This window comes from Callorhinus ursinus, unplaced genomic scaffold (assembly GCF_003265705.2).
Source record: "Callorhinus ursinus isolate GAN/ISIS: 27379988/994484 unplaced genomic scaffold, GSC_fseal_2.0 scaffold4, whole genome shotgun sequence".
NCBI lineage: Eukaryota > Metazoa > Chordata > Mammalia > Carnivora > Otariidae > Callorhinus > Callorhinus ursinus.
Window position 1 is genome coordinate 123,923,280 of NW_027397066.1, and position 16,610 is coordinate 123,939,889.

Consider the following 16,610-nt stretch of genomic DNA (forward strand, 5'->3'; position numbering starts at 1 on the left):
GGACGGACATTCTGACACATGCTACAATATGGATGAACCTGGAGGATTATATGCTAAGTGAAATCTGTCAGTCAGGAAGGACAAACACTGTATGAGTCCATATATCTGAGGTACCTAGAGTAGTCAAATTCAGAGACAGAGAGTAAAAGGGTGGATGCCAGGGCTGAGGGAGTGGGGGCGAGGGGTTGTTTAATAGTATATATGGAGTTTCGGTTTTAGAAGCTGAAGAGTTCTGGAGATTGTAGGACAATCTTTTGTCCTACAATTGTCCTTCTAGGACAATCCCACCAACTTAACACTAGTGAAATGTACAGTTACAAATGGTGGAAGTGGCAACTGTTAGTTTGTGTATTTTACCGCAATTAAAAGGAATGACAAACTCCTATACTGAAGTTTTTTCATTTCTCTAAAATCTAATACAACAGCATCTCAGAATGTGACGGAGCTACTGACCAGCAGTTGGCAAGCACTGTCACAGTCTAAATGTTAGCCACCGAAAATATTCAATGTTTTAAATCAATCTTCTCCGAAGAGGTAAGGAAGTAACCCAGATTTGGCCTTAAGTCAGCCACAGAAAACCATGACCGACCACAAATGACTGGAGGAGCTAAAGTTCTGGGCGGCTCCATGTGGAAATTAACTGTCATTGTCATTAAGGTTTCATTGAGCGTGATGGGTGAGGAAGGACTCAGGCCCAGTATTATTGATAAAATCATGACTGGAAATGCAAGATCAGCCCCGACACATCGCGGCTTGCCTTTGACTCCCGCCCTCCATCTCTGTCTCTCTCTAGATCGATAGATGTATGCAGTATGTACACATGTATTTAGTGTATGCAATACATATATGTGTATGGAGTATATCATAAAGCTTTCACTAACTCAAAATTACTCATGTGTGACTGATCGAGTTCTGTACTCGTTTGCTTTGGGGTTATTCACAAAGAGTTTGCGAAGCCACTGTGATTTCTTAACTATACTCAAACACAAAACCTGCATGTTCTTTCATCCACATATAAAATACTCATTTATATACATGTCCTCACATGATGGAAAGATTCATGCTTCTGTTTATTAAAGGAATTTTTCTAAGGAGCTTTACTGGAAAACATGTTCTTGAATGTTCTTTTTAAAAAAAAATCTTGTCCCAGTTTGCTTTGTGGCTTCTGATACAGTTATTGGAAACTACTGAACATTAACACAAGTTGAATCAGCCAGCGATTTTTCACAATAACCTTCCTGTTGCTATGGCTATTCAAGTGTTCAGATCGTTTGCTGCCTGACCTTTCTGCAGCTTCTGCCCCTCTGGCCCCTCATTTGCACGGTGGGAGACACATTGTTTTCTAGCTTGTCCCCTATGTCCCTCCTTTTGCTGCTGCTGCTGCTTTTTTTTTTCTTTTTTAGCTCAGCAACAGCTCCTTTGTAGCCTCTCCGGAATCTTCCCATTTGGAATCCACTGGCCATTTCTCCCTCTGTGTTTGGTTCTAGGCCCTCCACTCCACACCAATGCCTGCGCAGGCCCACCTGGCCCCAGGCTTCATGACCGCCATGTGCCACCCACTCCCCCATCTGCATCAGCATTCCATGTTCCTCATCTTCTTCTCCACCGAGCCTACTATCTGCCTGCCTGACACTTCTCCTGGGTTGTCCTAAGGACATCTCAAATCAGGACATCCAAAACCTACTCATCATATCCCCTCCCAAAGCTCTTCCCCTCGTCCCCTTGCCAGTGCTGGTTCCAGCCCATCCAGCCATCTATGTCTAAATCCCAGGGTCATCTTCGACCTCCTCCCTCCTCTCTCAACCTCCATGTCCTATTCATCACACCAAGAGCCAACCATTCCGCCACTCGAATATCTCCTCAGTCCCCCTTTCCCCTAGTGCTGACTTAGTCCCCCCTCTCTTGCCTGGATCACCTCACCAGCACCCCAACGGGCCCTTTGTTTCTCTTGCTCCTCCCCTAATAGATTCTCTAGATCAGCACCATCCAATAATGGACAATTGTCAGACTTTCTGCATTGCCCCAAATGGCAGCAACTAGCTACATGGGGCCACTGAGCACCTGAAGTGTGGCTACTATGATTGAAGAACTCAACTTAAAATTTCACTTAATTTTAATTAACTTCCGCGTAAACAGCCGCATGTGGCTAATGGTTACTATACTGCACAGAGCAGATCTAGATTCTCCACAGATGTTGCTCAAAATCCCTTGTGGTGGTTCACAGATCCCTTCATCGTCTCCATTCTCATTTCTCTCAGTTCCTCCCCAACGCCCCTGGATGCAATGAAATTCTCCATTTCTCAAAATCACCATGCTTTTTCTCTCTCTTGGGATATTAACTCCTTTGGCTTGGAACAGCTTCCCTCCATCTGTCTGGCAAACTCCTACTTTGCCTTTGGGGCTCAGCTTAGCAATCACTTCCGTCACCTCATGCCATGGGCCATCTCCACCCTGCCTCTTCCTCTTCCAGATATGCCACCTATGGGCCTTATAGCCCATACTGAGCACCCATCACACTGGTTTTAGTCCGCAGTTTGTCTATATTCCCCATCAGACTGCACTCTGAGGTCAAGGACCCAGTCTCCTTTGCTGCTGTTGTATCCTTAGCACCAGCACAGTACCTGGCCTGGTCGAGGCTGCTGTATATGGGCCTTACTCTGCCAGAAGCTCAGGTCCCAGAAGCAGAGCCCCTCAGCAGCACTTTGTCTGCACACCCCCCGTGAAGAGCGTCAACAGGAAGTGTAACTGACATAGGGATGTCTCATTCCAGAGTCTAAAACAACGAGGCACTGAAAGATACCGTCTCTTACATAGTATCCCGGTTTTTCAGATCCTCTTTCCAACAGGTTTAGGAAAACAGTAATCCAGCTATTCTGCCTCTCACAATATGAACTGATTACAAACCCTAGGGGAGCTTTGAGAGTCACAGTCCTGACCATTGACTGATGGGGCCCTTAATTCACAGGAGAACAAAGAAGGAACAACAGGTAAGGACATCCTTCATATCTGTGGGGCTAGCTTCTATCTGGGCTTCGTGGCCAATCCTAGACCTTTCCAAATCACACCCAAAGTCATCAACTCCCTATTTATCCACAGTATCAAAATACTAGAACTTATTTTTTCCATTTTCCCCCATTCCTATTTTTTTAAAAAATCTGATGTATTTTTTTTCAACTATACAAACATAAAAATGGTCTAAATGAAAATAAGCACTCACTGGTGCAATGCACCCAGTGCAATGCATTCTGAACTATGCCATACCCTTGAAATTAGAAATCTGTAAAGGCAAATGCCAGTCCTTAGGTACTAAATAGAAATGCAGAAACAGATGCAGCAAACCATTAATAACTGTTCCACTGGTTTCACCAACTAGACAAAGAATAAGACCTGCCATGTCAATTATTCATTTAATTTGAAATCTTTACCTATGAAGATTTCTTTTTCAAAAGGAGAGGGTCTTTGCAAATTTGTATCCTCCCCTCCACTGGTGCCTTGGAAGATAAGGCTTTGCTCACTTAGCTGACTCTGGAATAAACTTCTCTTCCTTTATTTAGAATTTTTCTTAGTCATGGTCTTTTCAGGGAAGAAGGCAGTGTAACGCTGTTAACAACTATATTCAATAGTCGTTTTGCTCAGTGAAACAGAATGTGGCTTTGAACTTGATCTCTCTTACACACACACACACAGACACACACACATGTGTGCTACCACCAGTACTGTATTACAAATAATCAAATAATGTCATTTCCTCGTCACCTGAGCAACGGGAAGAGAGGGAAATTTCTCTCCTCGTGCTGAAGCAGCATGGCCAGCCTTTATTCATTGCTCGAAGTGTTCTGATAATACCTGAGGCAAGGGTTTATAGTTTGCCAGGATCAATCCTCCTGATGGTCACTCACAGCAATCTGCCATCATTCCATCATCAGACACCTTTAATCCTTCCAGCAAATTAGAAAGTGGCTCGAGCTCACCCCAACATGTTTGTAACAACAGCGATCTCCCCTGGTAAATGCCTAGCTGATGTGGTGGGGCCCGAGGACCCAAAGGACCGTGGAAATGCTTCAGGACTGACTGGATTCTGGCAACTCACTACCAGAGAACGTACGTGCTTCCCGCCCTGCTCTGTGGGCTGGTCCTCTCTGCCTGTCTTGCCAACTGTAGCCTTTATTTCCTCGAAGGTCCATGCTATGCCTCAAGGATCTGGGTGTCTCTGTATTTAAAAGTAAATGAAAACTGCCTGATGGAAGTTTTCTGGTGGTGCGGAGACACGGTTTTGGGGAAACTCTAACATAGTCTGGGAAAAGGAGGGGTATTTGTTGCCTGCTCTGTGGCAGATGCCCCACTCAGGACCCATGTTATTTCATTCACTCCTAAAAATTCCCTGTAAGATGGACAGCATGCCCATTTTATAGTTGAAGAGACTAGGGATGGAAAATTTAAGTGAAGTGCCCAAGTTTACTGAGAGAAATGGTGGTGCGGCACCACAGGTCATCCCCTGGGGTTACATTTCTGCGGTGGGCTCCTATTTTGGTCTCAGAATGTTTCCTGAGCAGAAGCTGACTGGGAAGACATAAACCAGAATCAAATGTGAAAGAAAGCGGGCTGCCCAAATGGTGGACTGAGCCAAACTTGTGGCTTGCATTCTTCAGTGTGAGGTGAGAAAGGCTGAAAATAGGTTTGCGTCGATCTCAAAACCACCTATAGTGTAATTACGATGGAAATGACCACTACCACAGCCCGGATGCAAAAGCACCCACTAATTAAATGAGCAATGAGAATCTCAAAATAATTTGCTAATAGTCTCGACTGCTTGCAGCAATATCTCTTTTGTTGGTGATCGTGTCACTGAAACTTAACGCCCTCTTCACGTAGAGAATGAAGTCTCCCTAGTGCACACGTGGAGCATTTACTGTATCACCAGATGTTCTGCTCCTCACCAACCCTCCCCCCTCCCCGCCCCGGCCTGCCCCGCTACGGAAGGGAGACCTTGGCTCTGAAAGGAGAGCCACTTCAGTTGTCGAGCATTCCCTCCGGAACCAAAGAAAGCAAATCTTTAGCAACATGACCCTCAGAGTGTTTCCTTTTGTCACGCAGAGAACAGCATCTAAGGGACACACCAGTGCCTGCCCAGGCAACGGATAGGTTCTTACCTGGGCTTAATGATCAGACGCAGAGACAAAAGCCTCCACACCAAAACCTGCTCAGCTTACGCTGAGGCTAACCTAACGTTTTGTTTTGGGAACTTCTAAACATGCATGACATTTTAATACAATGCGAGGTTCACTGCCTTCAAGATGTAACCCTGTGCCTCACAAAAACAATGCATTCCAGAAGATGCCAAGGAAGATCCAAATGAGTCTGGAGAGCTGGAGAGCAGTGCAGCTGTTTTTAATGTTCCTAGATGCTAGTTTTCTGATCTGCAAAGATGCAGACCAGCCTAAAACTGAACAGCTGCTATTAACCTGAAGCCCTCCCTCCTGGTGACAGTGGTGTCTGGAGCACGAGACAGTGAGTCAAGAGGGTTCAGCTGCCACCGGCTACGTATGGACCCTGCAAAGTCACTCTCTGGGCCTCTGTCTCTTCTTCTATTAAATAAAGATTCTCTGAATCCCTCCTGGAAACCTTCCAGGTCCCCTGCCCAGAACAGCTGGCTCCTAGCCTTTTCAATCAGGCTTTCTATCAGTTCAGAATAAACATCAGCGAGCCCACAACTCACGGCATGCTCACCTCATCAGAACTCCCAAGCACACTGCCTGTACAGTGCTGTCTGGGGCCCCTGAATGGACTGCAAGCTCCTGGAGGCCAGGCTTCGGGTTTCTTCTCCCTTGTACACTAACTGCCTTGCACTTTCAGACATTAAAGCATTTGCTGCATGAGATGAATATCTTTCTGCATCAGACAAGTGGGATTCTGAAGGACAGGTATTCTATTTGCACTTGCACCTTTGGTCCTAAGAACATGCTGGGGCTCACTGGCACATGAAAGAAGACCCGTGTGTTCTCAAAGGTTCTACTGCTTGGGGGGCCAGTTCTGGCACCTGATTCCCTTCTGCTGTGCATTGTTCTCCAGCCACCTGTCTAGAACCTAAGCTATTTGAGGGCTGGGCTGGTGTCATGGATTTATTGTGTATCCTTTGTAGCCTTGTCAATAGTACTAAGCATGGGGCAATTTTTGCTTGCACATTTTCAGTGTGTATACTGAAATGAAGATGATTCTAATGGTATGACCCTGAAACTAATAGAAAAAGGGCAATTTTTGCTTCTAAAAAGTACTATTAATATCATCATTTAACATTTACTAATTCTATACAATGATCATAACATAGTTCTTGATCTCTATGAATGAATAAAAGTTACCAATAACTTCATTAGAAATGTGCTTCTTGGGGCGCCTGGGTGGCGCCCCAGTTGAACTGGGTGGCTCAGTCAGTTGAACATCTGCCTTTGGCTCAGGTCACGATCTCAGGGTCCTGGGGTCGAGCCCCGTGTCGGGCTCCCTGCTTAATGGGGAGTCTGCTTCTCCCTCTCCCTCTGCCTTTCCCCCCACTCATGCTCACTCTCATGCTCACTCTCTTTCTTGCTCGCTCTCGTTCTATCTCAAATAAATAAATAAAATCTTAAAAAAAAGAAATGTGGAAAATTAGTTGCCTATCTTAGCAATAGCTAGAGAATGACTATTAATTACCAATTTTCTTTAGAAGAATAAGAAATCTATATGCCTTGCATGCATGTAACACCCAAACATTTACAATGCAAAAATACATGTATTCCTAGCAGCCTGACCACAGCTGCTTTCTTTGAAACATTCTTTGGGGAAAGACTGATGTTCAGGGGGATTATGATTCATTAAAGTTGCTGACCGATTCAAATACTTAACTGGCCAACCTATTTTTTCAGAGAATGTTCTGTTCACACACCTTGGCACCGTTCTGCCAACACATGTGTGCACCATGTGGGAGAAATCCACATGTCCTGAGATATGGACATGTGTCCTGAGGGGTGGCATACTATGCACGCTATTTAAGCAGAGCTTTGGTTTGACTCATAGGGTTCATATTTGTGAACCTTAGGCACAAATGCTCTTTTTCCACAAGGTGACCAAAACTAGGCTCGAGTACAGAGCCAGTCATTGTTAGCTCTTTGTTCCCTGGAAGAAAATTCCACAAATGTTGATTCACTAATTTACTCTAATGAAAAAGCTGTAGGCAGTCTCAAGTCTGAGTAAGCGTGAATGTTAGAAAGGTCCCTCTAGACTTACAATGCATTTTTCAATGTTCTGTCTGGAATAGGAATATAAATAGAGCATTCAAGATGCTTCTGTTAGGCTACTTCTAAGTGCAAACATTTTTGATAATTTAAAACAAGGGTTTCAGAATTAAAATGACTGCAGTGATTCCCCAAAGAATGTTCTCCTTCCAGCCATGGTGGAGTAAGGTGGATTGGATTTACCCTTCCACAAGGAAAAACCAAAAATGCTCTCAAAAAAACAGAACATTTAAGGAAATGGTTTGTTTTTTTTTTAAGATTTTATTTATTTATTTGACAGAGAAAGACACAGTGAGAGCGGGAACACAACCAAGGGGAGTGGGAGAGGGAGAAGCAGGCCTCCCACTGAGCAGGGGACCCCCCCCATGAGGGGCTCGATCCCAGGACCCTGGGGACATGACCCGAGCCAAAGGCAGCTGCTTAATGACTGAGCCACCCAGGCGCCCCTAAAAAAATGGTTTTCAAGACACTCCATATCAGTCAATGAAAGATAATGATCTCTAGAAGAAAACAGGAAAAAAGCTTGTGACATTGGCTTGGGCAGGGATTTCTTGGTTACAACACTAAAAACAGGATTCATGAAAGAAAAAAACAATCAATTGGACTTAATAAAAAATTGAAAACTACTGCTCTTCAAAAGACATTGTTAAGAAAATGAAGATAAGCCACAGACTGGGAGGAAATACTTGCAAATCATAAATCTGATAGAGGATCTGCATCTAGAATATCTGAAGAACTTTTACAATTCAACAATCAGACAATCCAACTTTTAAGAATGAGTGAAACAGATGAATAGATACTTCATAGACATAAAGATGGCAAATAAGCACACAAAAAGATCATTGATCATTAGGGAGATGCAAATGAAAACCACAGTGAGACACCAGCAATTGCTTCTAGAATGGTTAAAACTAGAAAGACTAGCCATACCAACTGCTAGCAAGGATGTGGAGCAATCTGAACTCACACACACTTCTCAGGGGCAGGTACAACTGGACAACCACTTTGGAAAAGACTTTGGCAGTCCCTTGAGGAAAACACACCTACCATGTGACCCAGGCATTCCACTACTAGCTAGCTATTCACCCAAGGGAAAGAAAGCAATGTCCATGCAAAGACTTGTATACACATTTTAGTGCAGCTTTTTCTGTATTAGTTCCTATCCTGGAAACAACTGAAGTGTCCATCAACAGGTGACTGGACTACCAAATTGTGGGATATCCATATGGTGGGATGCTACTCAGCAAAGGGCAGGGATGAATTAGTGATACATGCATTCCCATGGATGAATTTCAAAATAATTATGCTAAGTGAAGAAAGCTAGGCCAAAAACCTATATACCGCACGATTCCACGTATACAAGACACTGGAATATATTAACAAATCCGTATTGCCAGAAAGCAACTGGGGAGTAGGAGGTAGCAGGAAAGGTTAAAAAAGGGAACAAGGAAATTTTGGGGGTCACAAATATGTCTATTTTCTTGATGGTGATGATAGTTTCACGGGTGTGTGAAAAACTTCCCAAAGGTATGCCTTAAGAATGTTCAAGTTTATTGTGTATCAATTATACCTTGATAAAAAAATACTAAGAAGACACGGAGGTTTGCCTTGGGGAATTTTGCAGAATATCATCATTTATGATCTAGTCCTTTGCGTCAAGGACTCATTGAGTTCCAATCATGTGCCAAGCATGGCACTAAAAAACCAGCTGGGTGAGGACAGTCAGACAGTCTGACACACAGTCCACTGGTTGGACTCGAGTGTTTCCCCAGGGCCACTCTGCTTAAGGCACAGGGGTTCTGAGAGGCTGTGGAAAACCAAGTTTTAACTTCCATTGCCAGTCTCATTATAGGCAAATTGCCTCAAAGTGTATTATCTATTATCATATGTTGCGGTGATGACAATCACAAACTAATTCTAATTTTGCACTTGAGCCTGTCCATACGTTTGAACAAATAAGAGAATTCATCAAGAAAAACCCAAGAACCCATTCCGAGTCCACTGTAACAGGCTTTCCACAAGCCAACCGAAGAAAGTAGATCTGCTGCCTGTTCTCATATAGGGGATCTGTGCCCCAGGCTCTAGTTTCTTTTGTTCTCCGTGTGAGTTGTGGAAAGCAAAGTGAGTTGTGATCTCTCTAAAGCTGCATTTGCCATCATCTCTTAGTCCCACGATTTTCCATTAAACCATGCTCTTTAGGCCACTGATAATTAGCCAAATTATCACTGAATTCACCTCGTAGGAATTTGACTTAATACCATATGAAAAGCTGAGAGAAAGCAAAATCAATATGATATATACCGAGTGTTCAGTGTAAAACACTGGCGAGTGACATTCCTTATCTATCAAACCACAAAGGCATCATCACATTCCACTGGCATAAACAAAATCTTAAAGGATGACTCATGATTTCAATAAAAATACTAGTATAATACTAGCCCATGGCGCCTGGCAACATTTTTCTGAACAAGAGAGAAATATTTGAAAAAGGATTTCTTATACAAATCATATGGGCTGAACGTGGGCAATAAATCTTTCAAAAGAAAGTATGAAAACTTCACAAACATAAAAAACGAAATCAGCATGACTATGTACAACTTTTTCCTTGAGCCAGAGCTACAGAAAACTGCTTGCAAAGTGAAACAAGAAGCATATTTCAAATGACATAACAAAGCAAGTTATCCAAATCGGTATTTTGTAGAAACTGCTAACACCTCAGCTGCATCTATAATTGATTAATTTAGAAACAAGCTCAGAATTTACTTTCTCTAGTTACATAAGACAAGAAAGGTGTCTCCTGTGAAGAATGAATATAGGATTCAAAGTCTGGCAAAGACTGAGATGATCCAAGTTGGCCCTGGACCACTAATAATGTTTTGGAAAGATTGGGTTATTAGATTAACAGTTGTAGAAGATGGACACTATTTATGCAATGTTAAAGCAAACATTTTTATTAACCAAACATTTCCTAAATTGTAAGCAGAAATGTGAAACTTGATCTGACACCTGTAGCAAATCTGAGGGCCTTCCCTGGCCCAGGACACAGGGGTTTTGCCATGTAGGTCCACGTCGCTCTCATCCTGCTCAGAACGGAAGACAGCCACACCTTTTACTTTACTTGGGGTTTGTTTCAAAGGTGATCTGAAGAAAATTTCCTTCCTAATCAGTTCTCAACTCTTGCTGCCTCCCACTGGATAATTTAACCCTATTCTTCCCAAAGCCCTGAAAACTCTTCCTCACCTCTCCAGTTTTGTTGGGTCAACAGTGTGTGATTGTTGATCCCTCATTTAACAGGCACCAAGAGGCTCTACTTACGTCATGCATGGAGTCCAGAAGCTTGGTCAGTTGGTAGAACCTTTGCCAGCTCTGCCCAGAATTGTTGGGACACTTAGTCACCATCTTCCTCAGTTCTTTGATGTAATTTGTCCTCATTTCTTCAAATGCAGCCTGGCTTTTGAGGCCATCCTTTGGAACTGCGTTTAAGGAATACAGACATGTAAATCCCCAGGATGGAAAACAGCTTTGACATTGTAGCAGTTAAATGGACTAGAATATTTTGAGGTTTTTAGGCTCCCACTTTTAGACTGATCCTGAATCTTAATTAATTGCATTTATGAACAAATACGGCAGTTATCTATTGGTAAATTCTTGTTCACATCTACATACAATAGAATAATAACTGCTATTTATTGGGTGTATGTTAATATGCATCTTGCATATATTAATTTTTTTTATGACATAATCATTATTCTCCTTTTATAGATGACAGAACTGGAGACTGGAGGTTTAATTCTGCCTAAGGACACAATAAATAAATGGCAGAGAAGGGGTGGAAACCTAGGTCTATTTCCAAAGCCTGCCTCTTAACCACAATGTTACATTGCCTTGTGGCCTGTCATCGAAGTGTTTTAGGAATCGTAACTTGCCAATACTTCAGAGGTAGGAAAATACACTTTGATTTTCCAGGACAACTGTAAGAGCCACGGACAACCTAAGCTGGGGCTAGAATTAGAAAGTGACATCTCTATATTCAAATTCAAACATCAGAGACACTTGGGGAGATTGGCCATCTATGGGGTGGGGGAGCACAGACATGCTGAGAAGCACTTTGCATCTTCTTTGCACCAGGATCCCATGACCAGTGGGGCCCTGTCATGTGGCCTCCCAGGCAAGAAGGCGGTGGGTCTGTGCACTGGTTTGTGTGTGCAAAGGAGTAACACCACAGTGGCTCTGCAATGTAAGGCAAAAATCTGTAACCTTGAAAGAGAATAAACCTTGTTCCCCTTTTTCTTTGAGAAAGTAAAAAAGTAAGCATCAGGTTTTCTTTTACGTAGTGGCTGGCTTTTTATTTTAAATTTAAAAATCTCACTTAGAAACAATATTTTGGGATTCAGGGCTTGGAAGCATATCAAGTGTCTCTGTGGCCTGCTGAAAGGAGATGCTTTGTCCCAGGACATATGTGAAAGCCCTTATGGAGGAAAGGCGCTCCTGTGCTGGGAATGTTCTGGAAGGAGGTATGGGGCAGAGTGTACAGTATCCCCTGTGAAAATCTATCTACATGTTTGCTTTTTTCCACTGTAGCCAATAAATAGTTATGTGTATGCTTTAACTTTGAAAAATAAAATCACTTAAGAACTTTATTTTTAGGAGATGGAGACCTAAAGAAAATTCGTCTTGTGAAATTAATGTTCTGAGTTTGGAACTGCTTTTACTTTCACTTCTTAATTATACAGCATGTTTGCTAATTTGTCATAACTGGGATAAATAATAATTTACTTGGGTCATCAGCCCTTTAGAATGGCTAAGTACATTTTTTGACTGTTATGAGAACCCTGGAAGCCGGGAATACTGCTGTTTCCAAATTAAACCCTGTTGTCCTGTATAAAAATTATCTTACAAATTACATTCACATCTTATGTTAATAGTCTCCTTGAGTTTAATTGTTGAGGCTTTTGATTTGTGGTTTATCTAAATCTACTTTTGTGGGGGGAAAAATAAACCCCTAATAGCAATTGCATGCATTCCTGAGACAGCCACAATATTAGCTGTGGTTTCAAATATTTGACATTCACATTAAAAACAAATAGTTTGTTTTCTTTAAAAATAAAGCCTTGTTTTAAAAGTATAAAAAATATGAAGGATGGTCATAACCAGGATGTTAATAGTAAAACTACAGACCTGCTGTCTACCAAAATTTTTAATGTTAACTTAGAACTTTCTGAAAGAAATGGCAAGTTTGCAAATACTTTGCAAATAGTGCCTACACACAGGTTAACAATTATTTTTTTAAGTTATAAAATATTAAGGAGTACACCTTTTGCTTTTCAATATAAATATTTACAGAGATCATCGTATACCATTAACAATTACCTAAAATTAGAATGGAGTGAATAAATTTCACTACTATATTTCACTACTATTTGGTGTATCTGCTAAGATTAAGCAAAGACCTTCTTATGGATAGTTCTGTATCAGAAATTCTGAAGATTACAAATGATTTGTGTCAAATATTACTTATATATTATTGCTGTAACTGAAATATATTGTACCAATTTCCCAGCCAGATTTTTTAGAAGTTAAAACAAACCCACAAATAAGGAGAACTTAAGCAAAACCTCAAATTTTGGAGGTTTGCCAAGATTTTCTGAATTTACTTATTAAATGCAGCAGGGCTGCTGGAAACCATCCAAAATCTATGGGCTGGAGAAGAGCAAAGAGGCAACTGGGGTAGAGGTTCATCTGTTTTCCTCCATAAGCATTAAGAACACAAGATTCTCTCAATGTCATTGCTAAAAACCTTCTCGATACACTGGACATCAGGTGTGCAATTTAACATCCTAAAGAAGAAGAAAACTTCTAAGTTTTCTATCACAGATTAGCAAAATAAGCTTAAATAAGCGTACTAAAGCCTGCAGCTCTATGACTCATACAATTCTTTACTTACGTTTCCCTGCCTTTTTATTTTGCTTTTCCTGCATCTATAAAAATCAGAATTGAAAGTACTGAGCTACTTGGAAGCTAATAAATTAATTTGGGTAGCTTCAAAATGATATCAGGATTGATTATAGGCTGATTAAATGGTCTAAAAGGATAAGACACCAATTAAGTTGTAGTCAAAATTTATAAAAATTAGTATCACATGCATTTTTTATTTAAATTCTATCAGACATCTGATCTATCTATATCTAGATCTATACTTTCAACATTTTTCAGGCCAGTAATGGTTAATGACATAGCTTGGAAAGGGGAATAGAATCACTGTCGCTGAATTTAAAGATTCTAGCTCCAAAATTATATTCTAAAAAGGATAAATCGGGGACTTCAGAAACCTCAAGGGAGAGCGGGGGTGGGGGGGGGAAGAGCCCTGCTCTGAGCACCCTGCAGATGAGGGGTTGCGCACACGACCCTACAGGAGATTTGCTGAGTGTAATTAGTGAGGAATGGTAGGGCCTGTGGCAAACTGGAGAGAACATGCCCTGCCTTGGGCAATCGAATTCAATGAAAATAAAACAAGACAAAAGGCCAAGAGCAACCTAAAATACCTGTGCCAGCCAAACAAAACACAGCTGTGAGGTGCTGGCCCCACCTCCCGACTGGGGCTGCGGGTTTGCCCCCTGGGCCGGAGCCTGGGTCCCGCCTGCTAACCACTCCGTGCCTCCCGCTGTGGCCACGTGCCACCAGTGGCCTTTCGGCCCCTTGCTCCCCGCTCTGGGGAGAGCGGGAACAACACTGGGCGTGAAGGCCACAGCCAAGGCTTTGAGTTCTAATGCACAGAGGATACTGGACAAAAACACCTGTGTGCCTCCTTTTCGTTAGCTTTAGAACATAGGGTTGTTTTAAGCATTAAATTAGATGATACATGGCAAACACTTCAAAAGCCGTGAGCTGCTAAACAACAGGGAAGCAGGTGCTTATCCAGAGTCGCTATGGCATCTCCTCTTCCTGCTCTTGTCACTACCCGATTCAGGCTAACTCGTCCTCAGACCCAGGCCCTCTCTGGGGGAAACAACATCTCTTCTGACCCCTCCTATCCTCATTACCTTGGTGAGTAATGCCACTTTCTCCCAAATGACTCTACTGAAAACTGCCCCTTCTGCCATGGCCCTGACTCATGAGCCAAGGGGAGGGCTGGGCATGTGCTGGATTCTCTTTTCTGCTTCCACGTGGTCACTCAACAATCTCTCCTCCTTTGAAGTCCATGCCACTCGCCTGGCACCCAGAACATTTCCCAGTTTCCTCAGTGGCCACACCACTTGGCTTAGAGATTTCTTCTCCATGCTGCCTCCTGCCATCATTCTTGTCTTCCTCTCATCTGATGTGAACTTGCTCAGATTCTTTCCCCTCAGTTTGAAAATGTCTGTGCCGTTGCCGGAGGAAGAAGTGCTCAACATCCTTGCCAAGGCTAATCCTGTCCTGACCTGTCTCTCTGGCACCTTATGTCATCAACTTCTCTACTCTCATACTTGGTTCCAGAAGCCTAAAAAAGCTTCCCATCAATCTGCAAGTCCCTGGCCTTCGGGCACCTGCCTGAGGGCTAATGGTCAACTCTCACTGGCCTCTCCACTTTCTCTGTGGAAGCTCTGCTGCTAGTCATGCCCCTTTTGGAAACCAGTTCTTGGCTCCCAGTTTCTCTGCCTCTCTGACAGTCCCATCTCTGCCTCTTCAGCCCTGCCGCCCTCCTTTCATGTGGCTCAACTGGACTGTTCCTCTTCTTTCTGTGCCCTGGCAACCCCACTCACCATTTTAGTTTAGATGACAATTTTCTATGAGGACAATTTCATGTTTATGTCTCAATACCCAAGCCTGTCTTCTGAGTGCTAGTCCCAAATTCTCCCCATCTTTTGGGATATATCTGAAAATTAACCCGTCTGAAATAGAACGCATTTTATAAAATCCCCACCAAATCTTCTCCAAGTCCCAACATTAACATATTCCTCTTAAGGGTATCACAGCCATCTTAGCCATTTCTCTGTGCGCAAAACCTATGTCACTTCTGACCCATACCATTTTGTTTCCCCTTCTAGTTCGGCCTTGTTCCTTGAATGCATTTGCTCCTGTCCATCATACCACCCACCACCATCATTCAAGGCTAAGTTCTCTGTCTTTGCCTCTCCACCTCCCCCTCTCTTTCCCCTTTAATCCAGTCTACCAGATACATTTTCATAAAGGCACAGAAGACAGCTTGGGTCATGTCACCCCACTGCTCAAAGCCTGCGGTGCTGCACTCCTCTGCCCACCCAGTGAAGGTCAGGTGCCTTCAACAGACACTGAATATCCTGCTCCAGTCTCCATCCCAACTTTATTCCCCACTCCTCTCCAACCCAACATCACCTCATGCACCTTAAAAAATTAAATGAATACAGAAATAAAAAATTTAAAAATTAATGGGTAAAACACCTCTTCCAGAACTAAGTTCTAATGCCTGGATATGCTTTCCCACATCTCCACACTCCCTCACATCATCCCCTGAGGGGAATGCCATCTCAGACCTCATAACCAATTCATAACCCTCGCAAAGCTTGCCAAGATTCAGCTTCACCATGAATCCCTCCCTGACTCCCAGAACTAAATACGCTCCTCCCTTTTTTGAGCCACCGTGACACTCTCTATCTTCTATCATGATTAATCCCTTTCCACAACGTATTAAAAGTATCTTTGAATTTATCTTATAGTAAAACTCGCTGAGGGCAGAAACTGCACCTCGTTCACCCTTGTAGTAGCTGAATTGCCTAGTCCTACTATACATATAACAGACACTTCGTAAATATTTAGTGGTCGGACGGATGAAGAAATGAAGGAATATGCTCTTTGTTCACCCAAAGCCTCATACTTTCCAAGTAACTTAGTTCACCAAAGACCAAAGCCCTTTTCTCACCGCCTCAATTTTTTTTTTTTTTATACTAACTACCTGACACTGAAAATACGCTAATCTCCTTAAAGGTAAGATTATTTGACAATGTAGAAAAAGTGCACAAGTGGACATCAACTTACTTGTGCTCAGCAGCAGCAGAACTTTCATTATGGTGTATTCTTCGAAGGTAAGCTGCAGTCGAACGAACTGAAGGCTGATTTGGTGCATCCCCTGGCATAGTTCATACATGGCAGACTGATGCATCTTCTCTCTGCAAAGGGAAATGGAAAAAAAAAAAAAAAGTTCGTTATCAAGCTCAGACTGGTGGCCCAAGGCAGCTTAATAAGAGATGGAGTCAGAGTTTCCCTTTGGCTTCAACATGGAGCAGATATGTATCCAAAGACAAGTTAGATGCCTTTCACATTGATGGCTAAACTGCTTCTAGACCGACACTGCCATGTCATTTCCTAGTACCCTGTAAAAATGCGTCGGAA

At 42.6% G+C, this 16,610-nt stretch overlaps 1 protein-coding gene across 5 annotated transcripts in view; it reads right to left on the reverse strand.

Annotated features, from left to right (window-relative positions):
- NR3C2 (nuclear receptor subfamily 3 group C member 2) overlaps positions 1-16,610 on the reverse strand; it is a 330,847-nt gene that overhangs the window by 30,119 nt on the left and 284,118 nt on the right. For all 5 annotated transcript variants that reach the window (XM_073892336.1, XM_073892338.1, XM_025874290.2 and 2 more), the window contains exons 7-8: positions 16,257-16,387; positions 10,581-10,738 (exon numbers count right to left, since the gene is read on the reverse strand). In XM_073892336.1, coding sequence (XP_073748437.1) covers positions 10,581-10,738; positions 16,257-16,387 — 289 coding nt within the window. The remainder of the gene's footprint in view (positions 1-10,580; positions 10,739-16,256; positions 16,388-16,610) is intronic.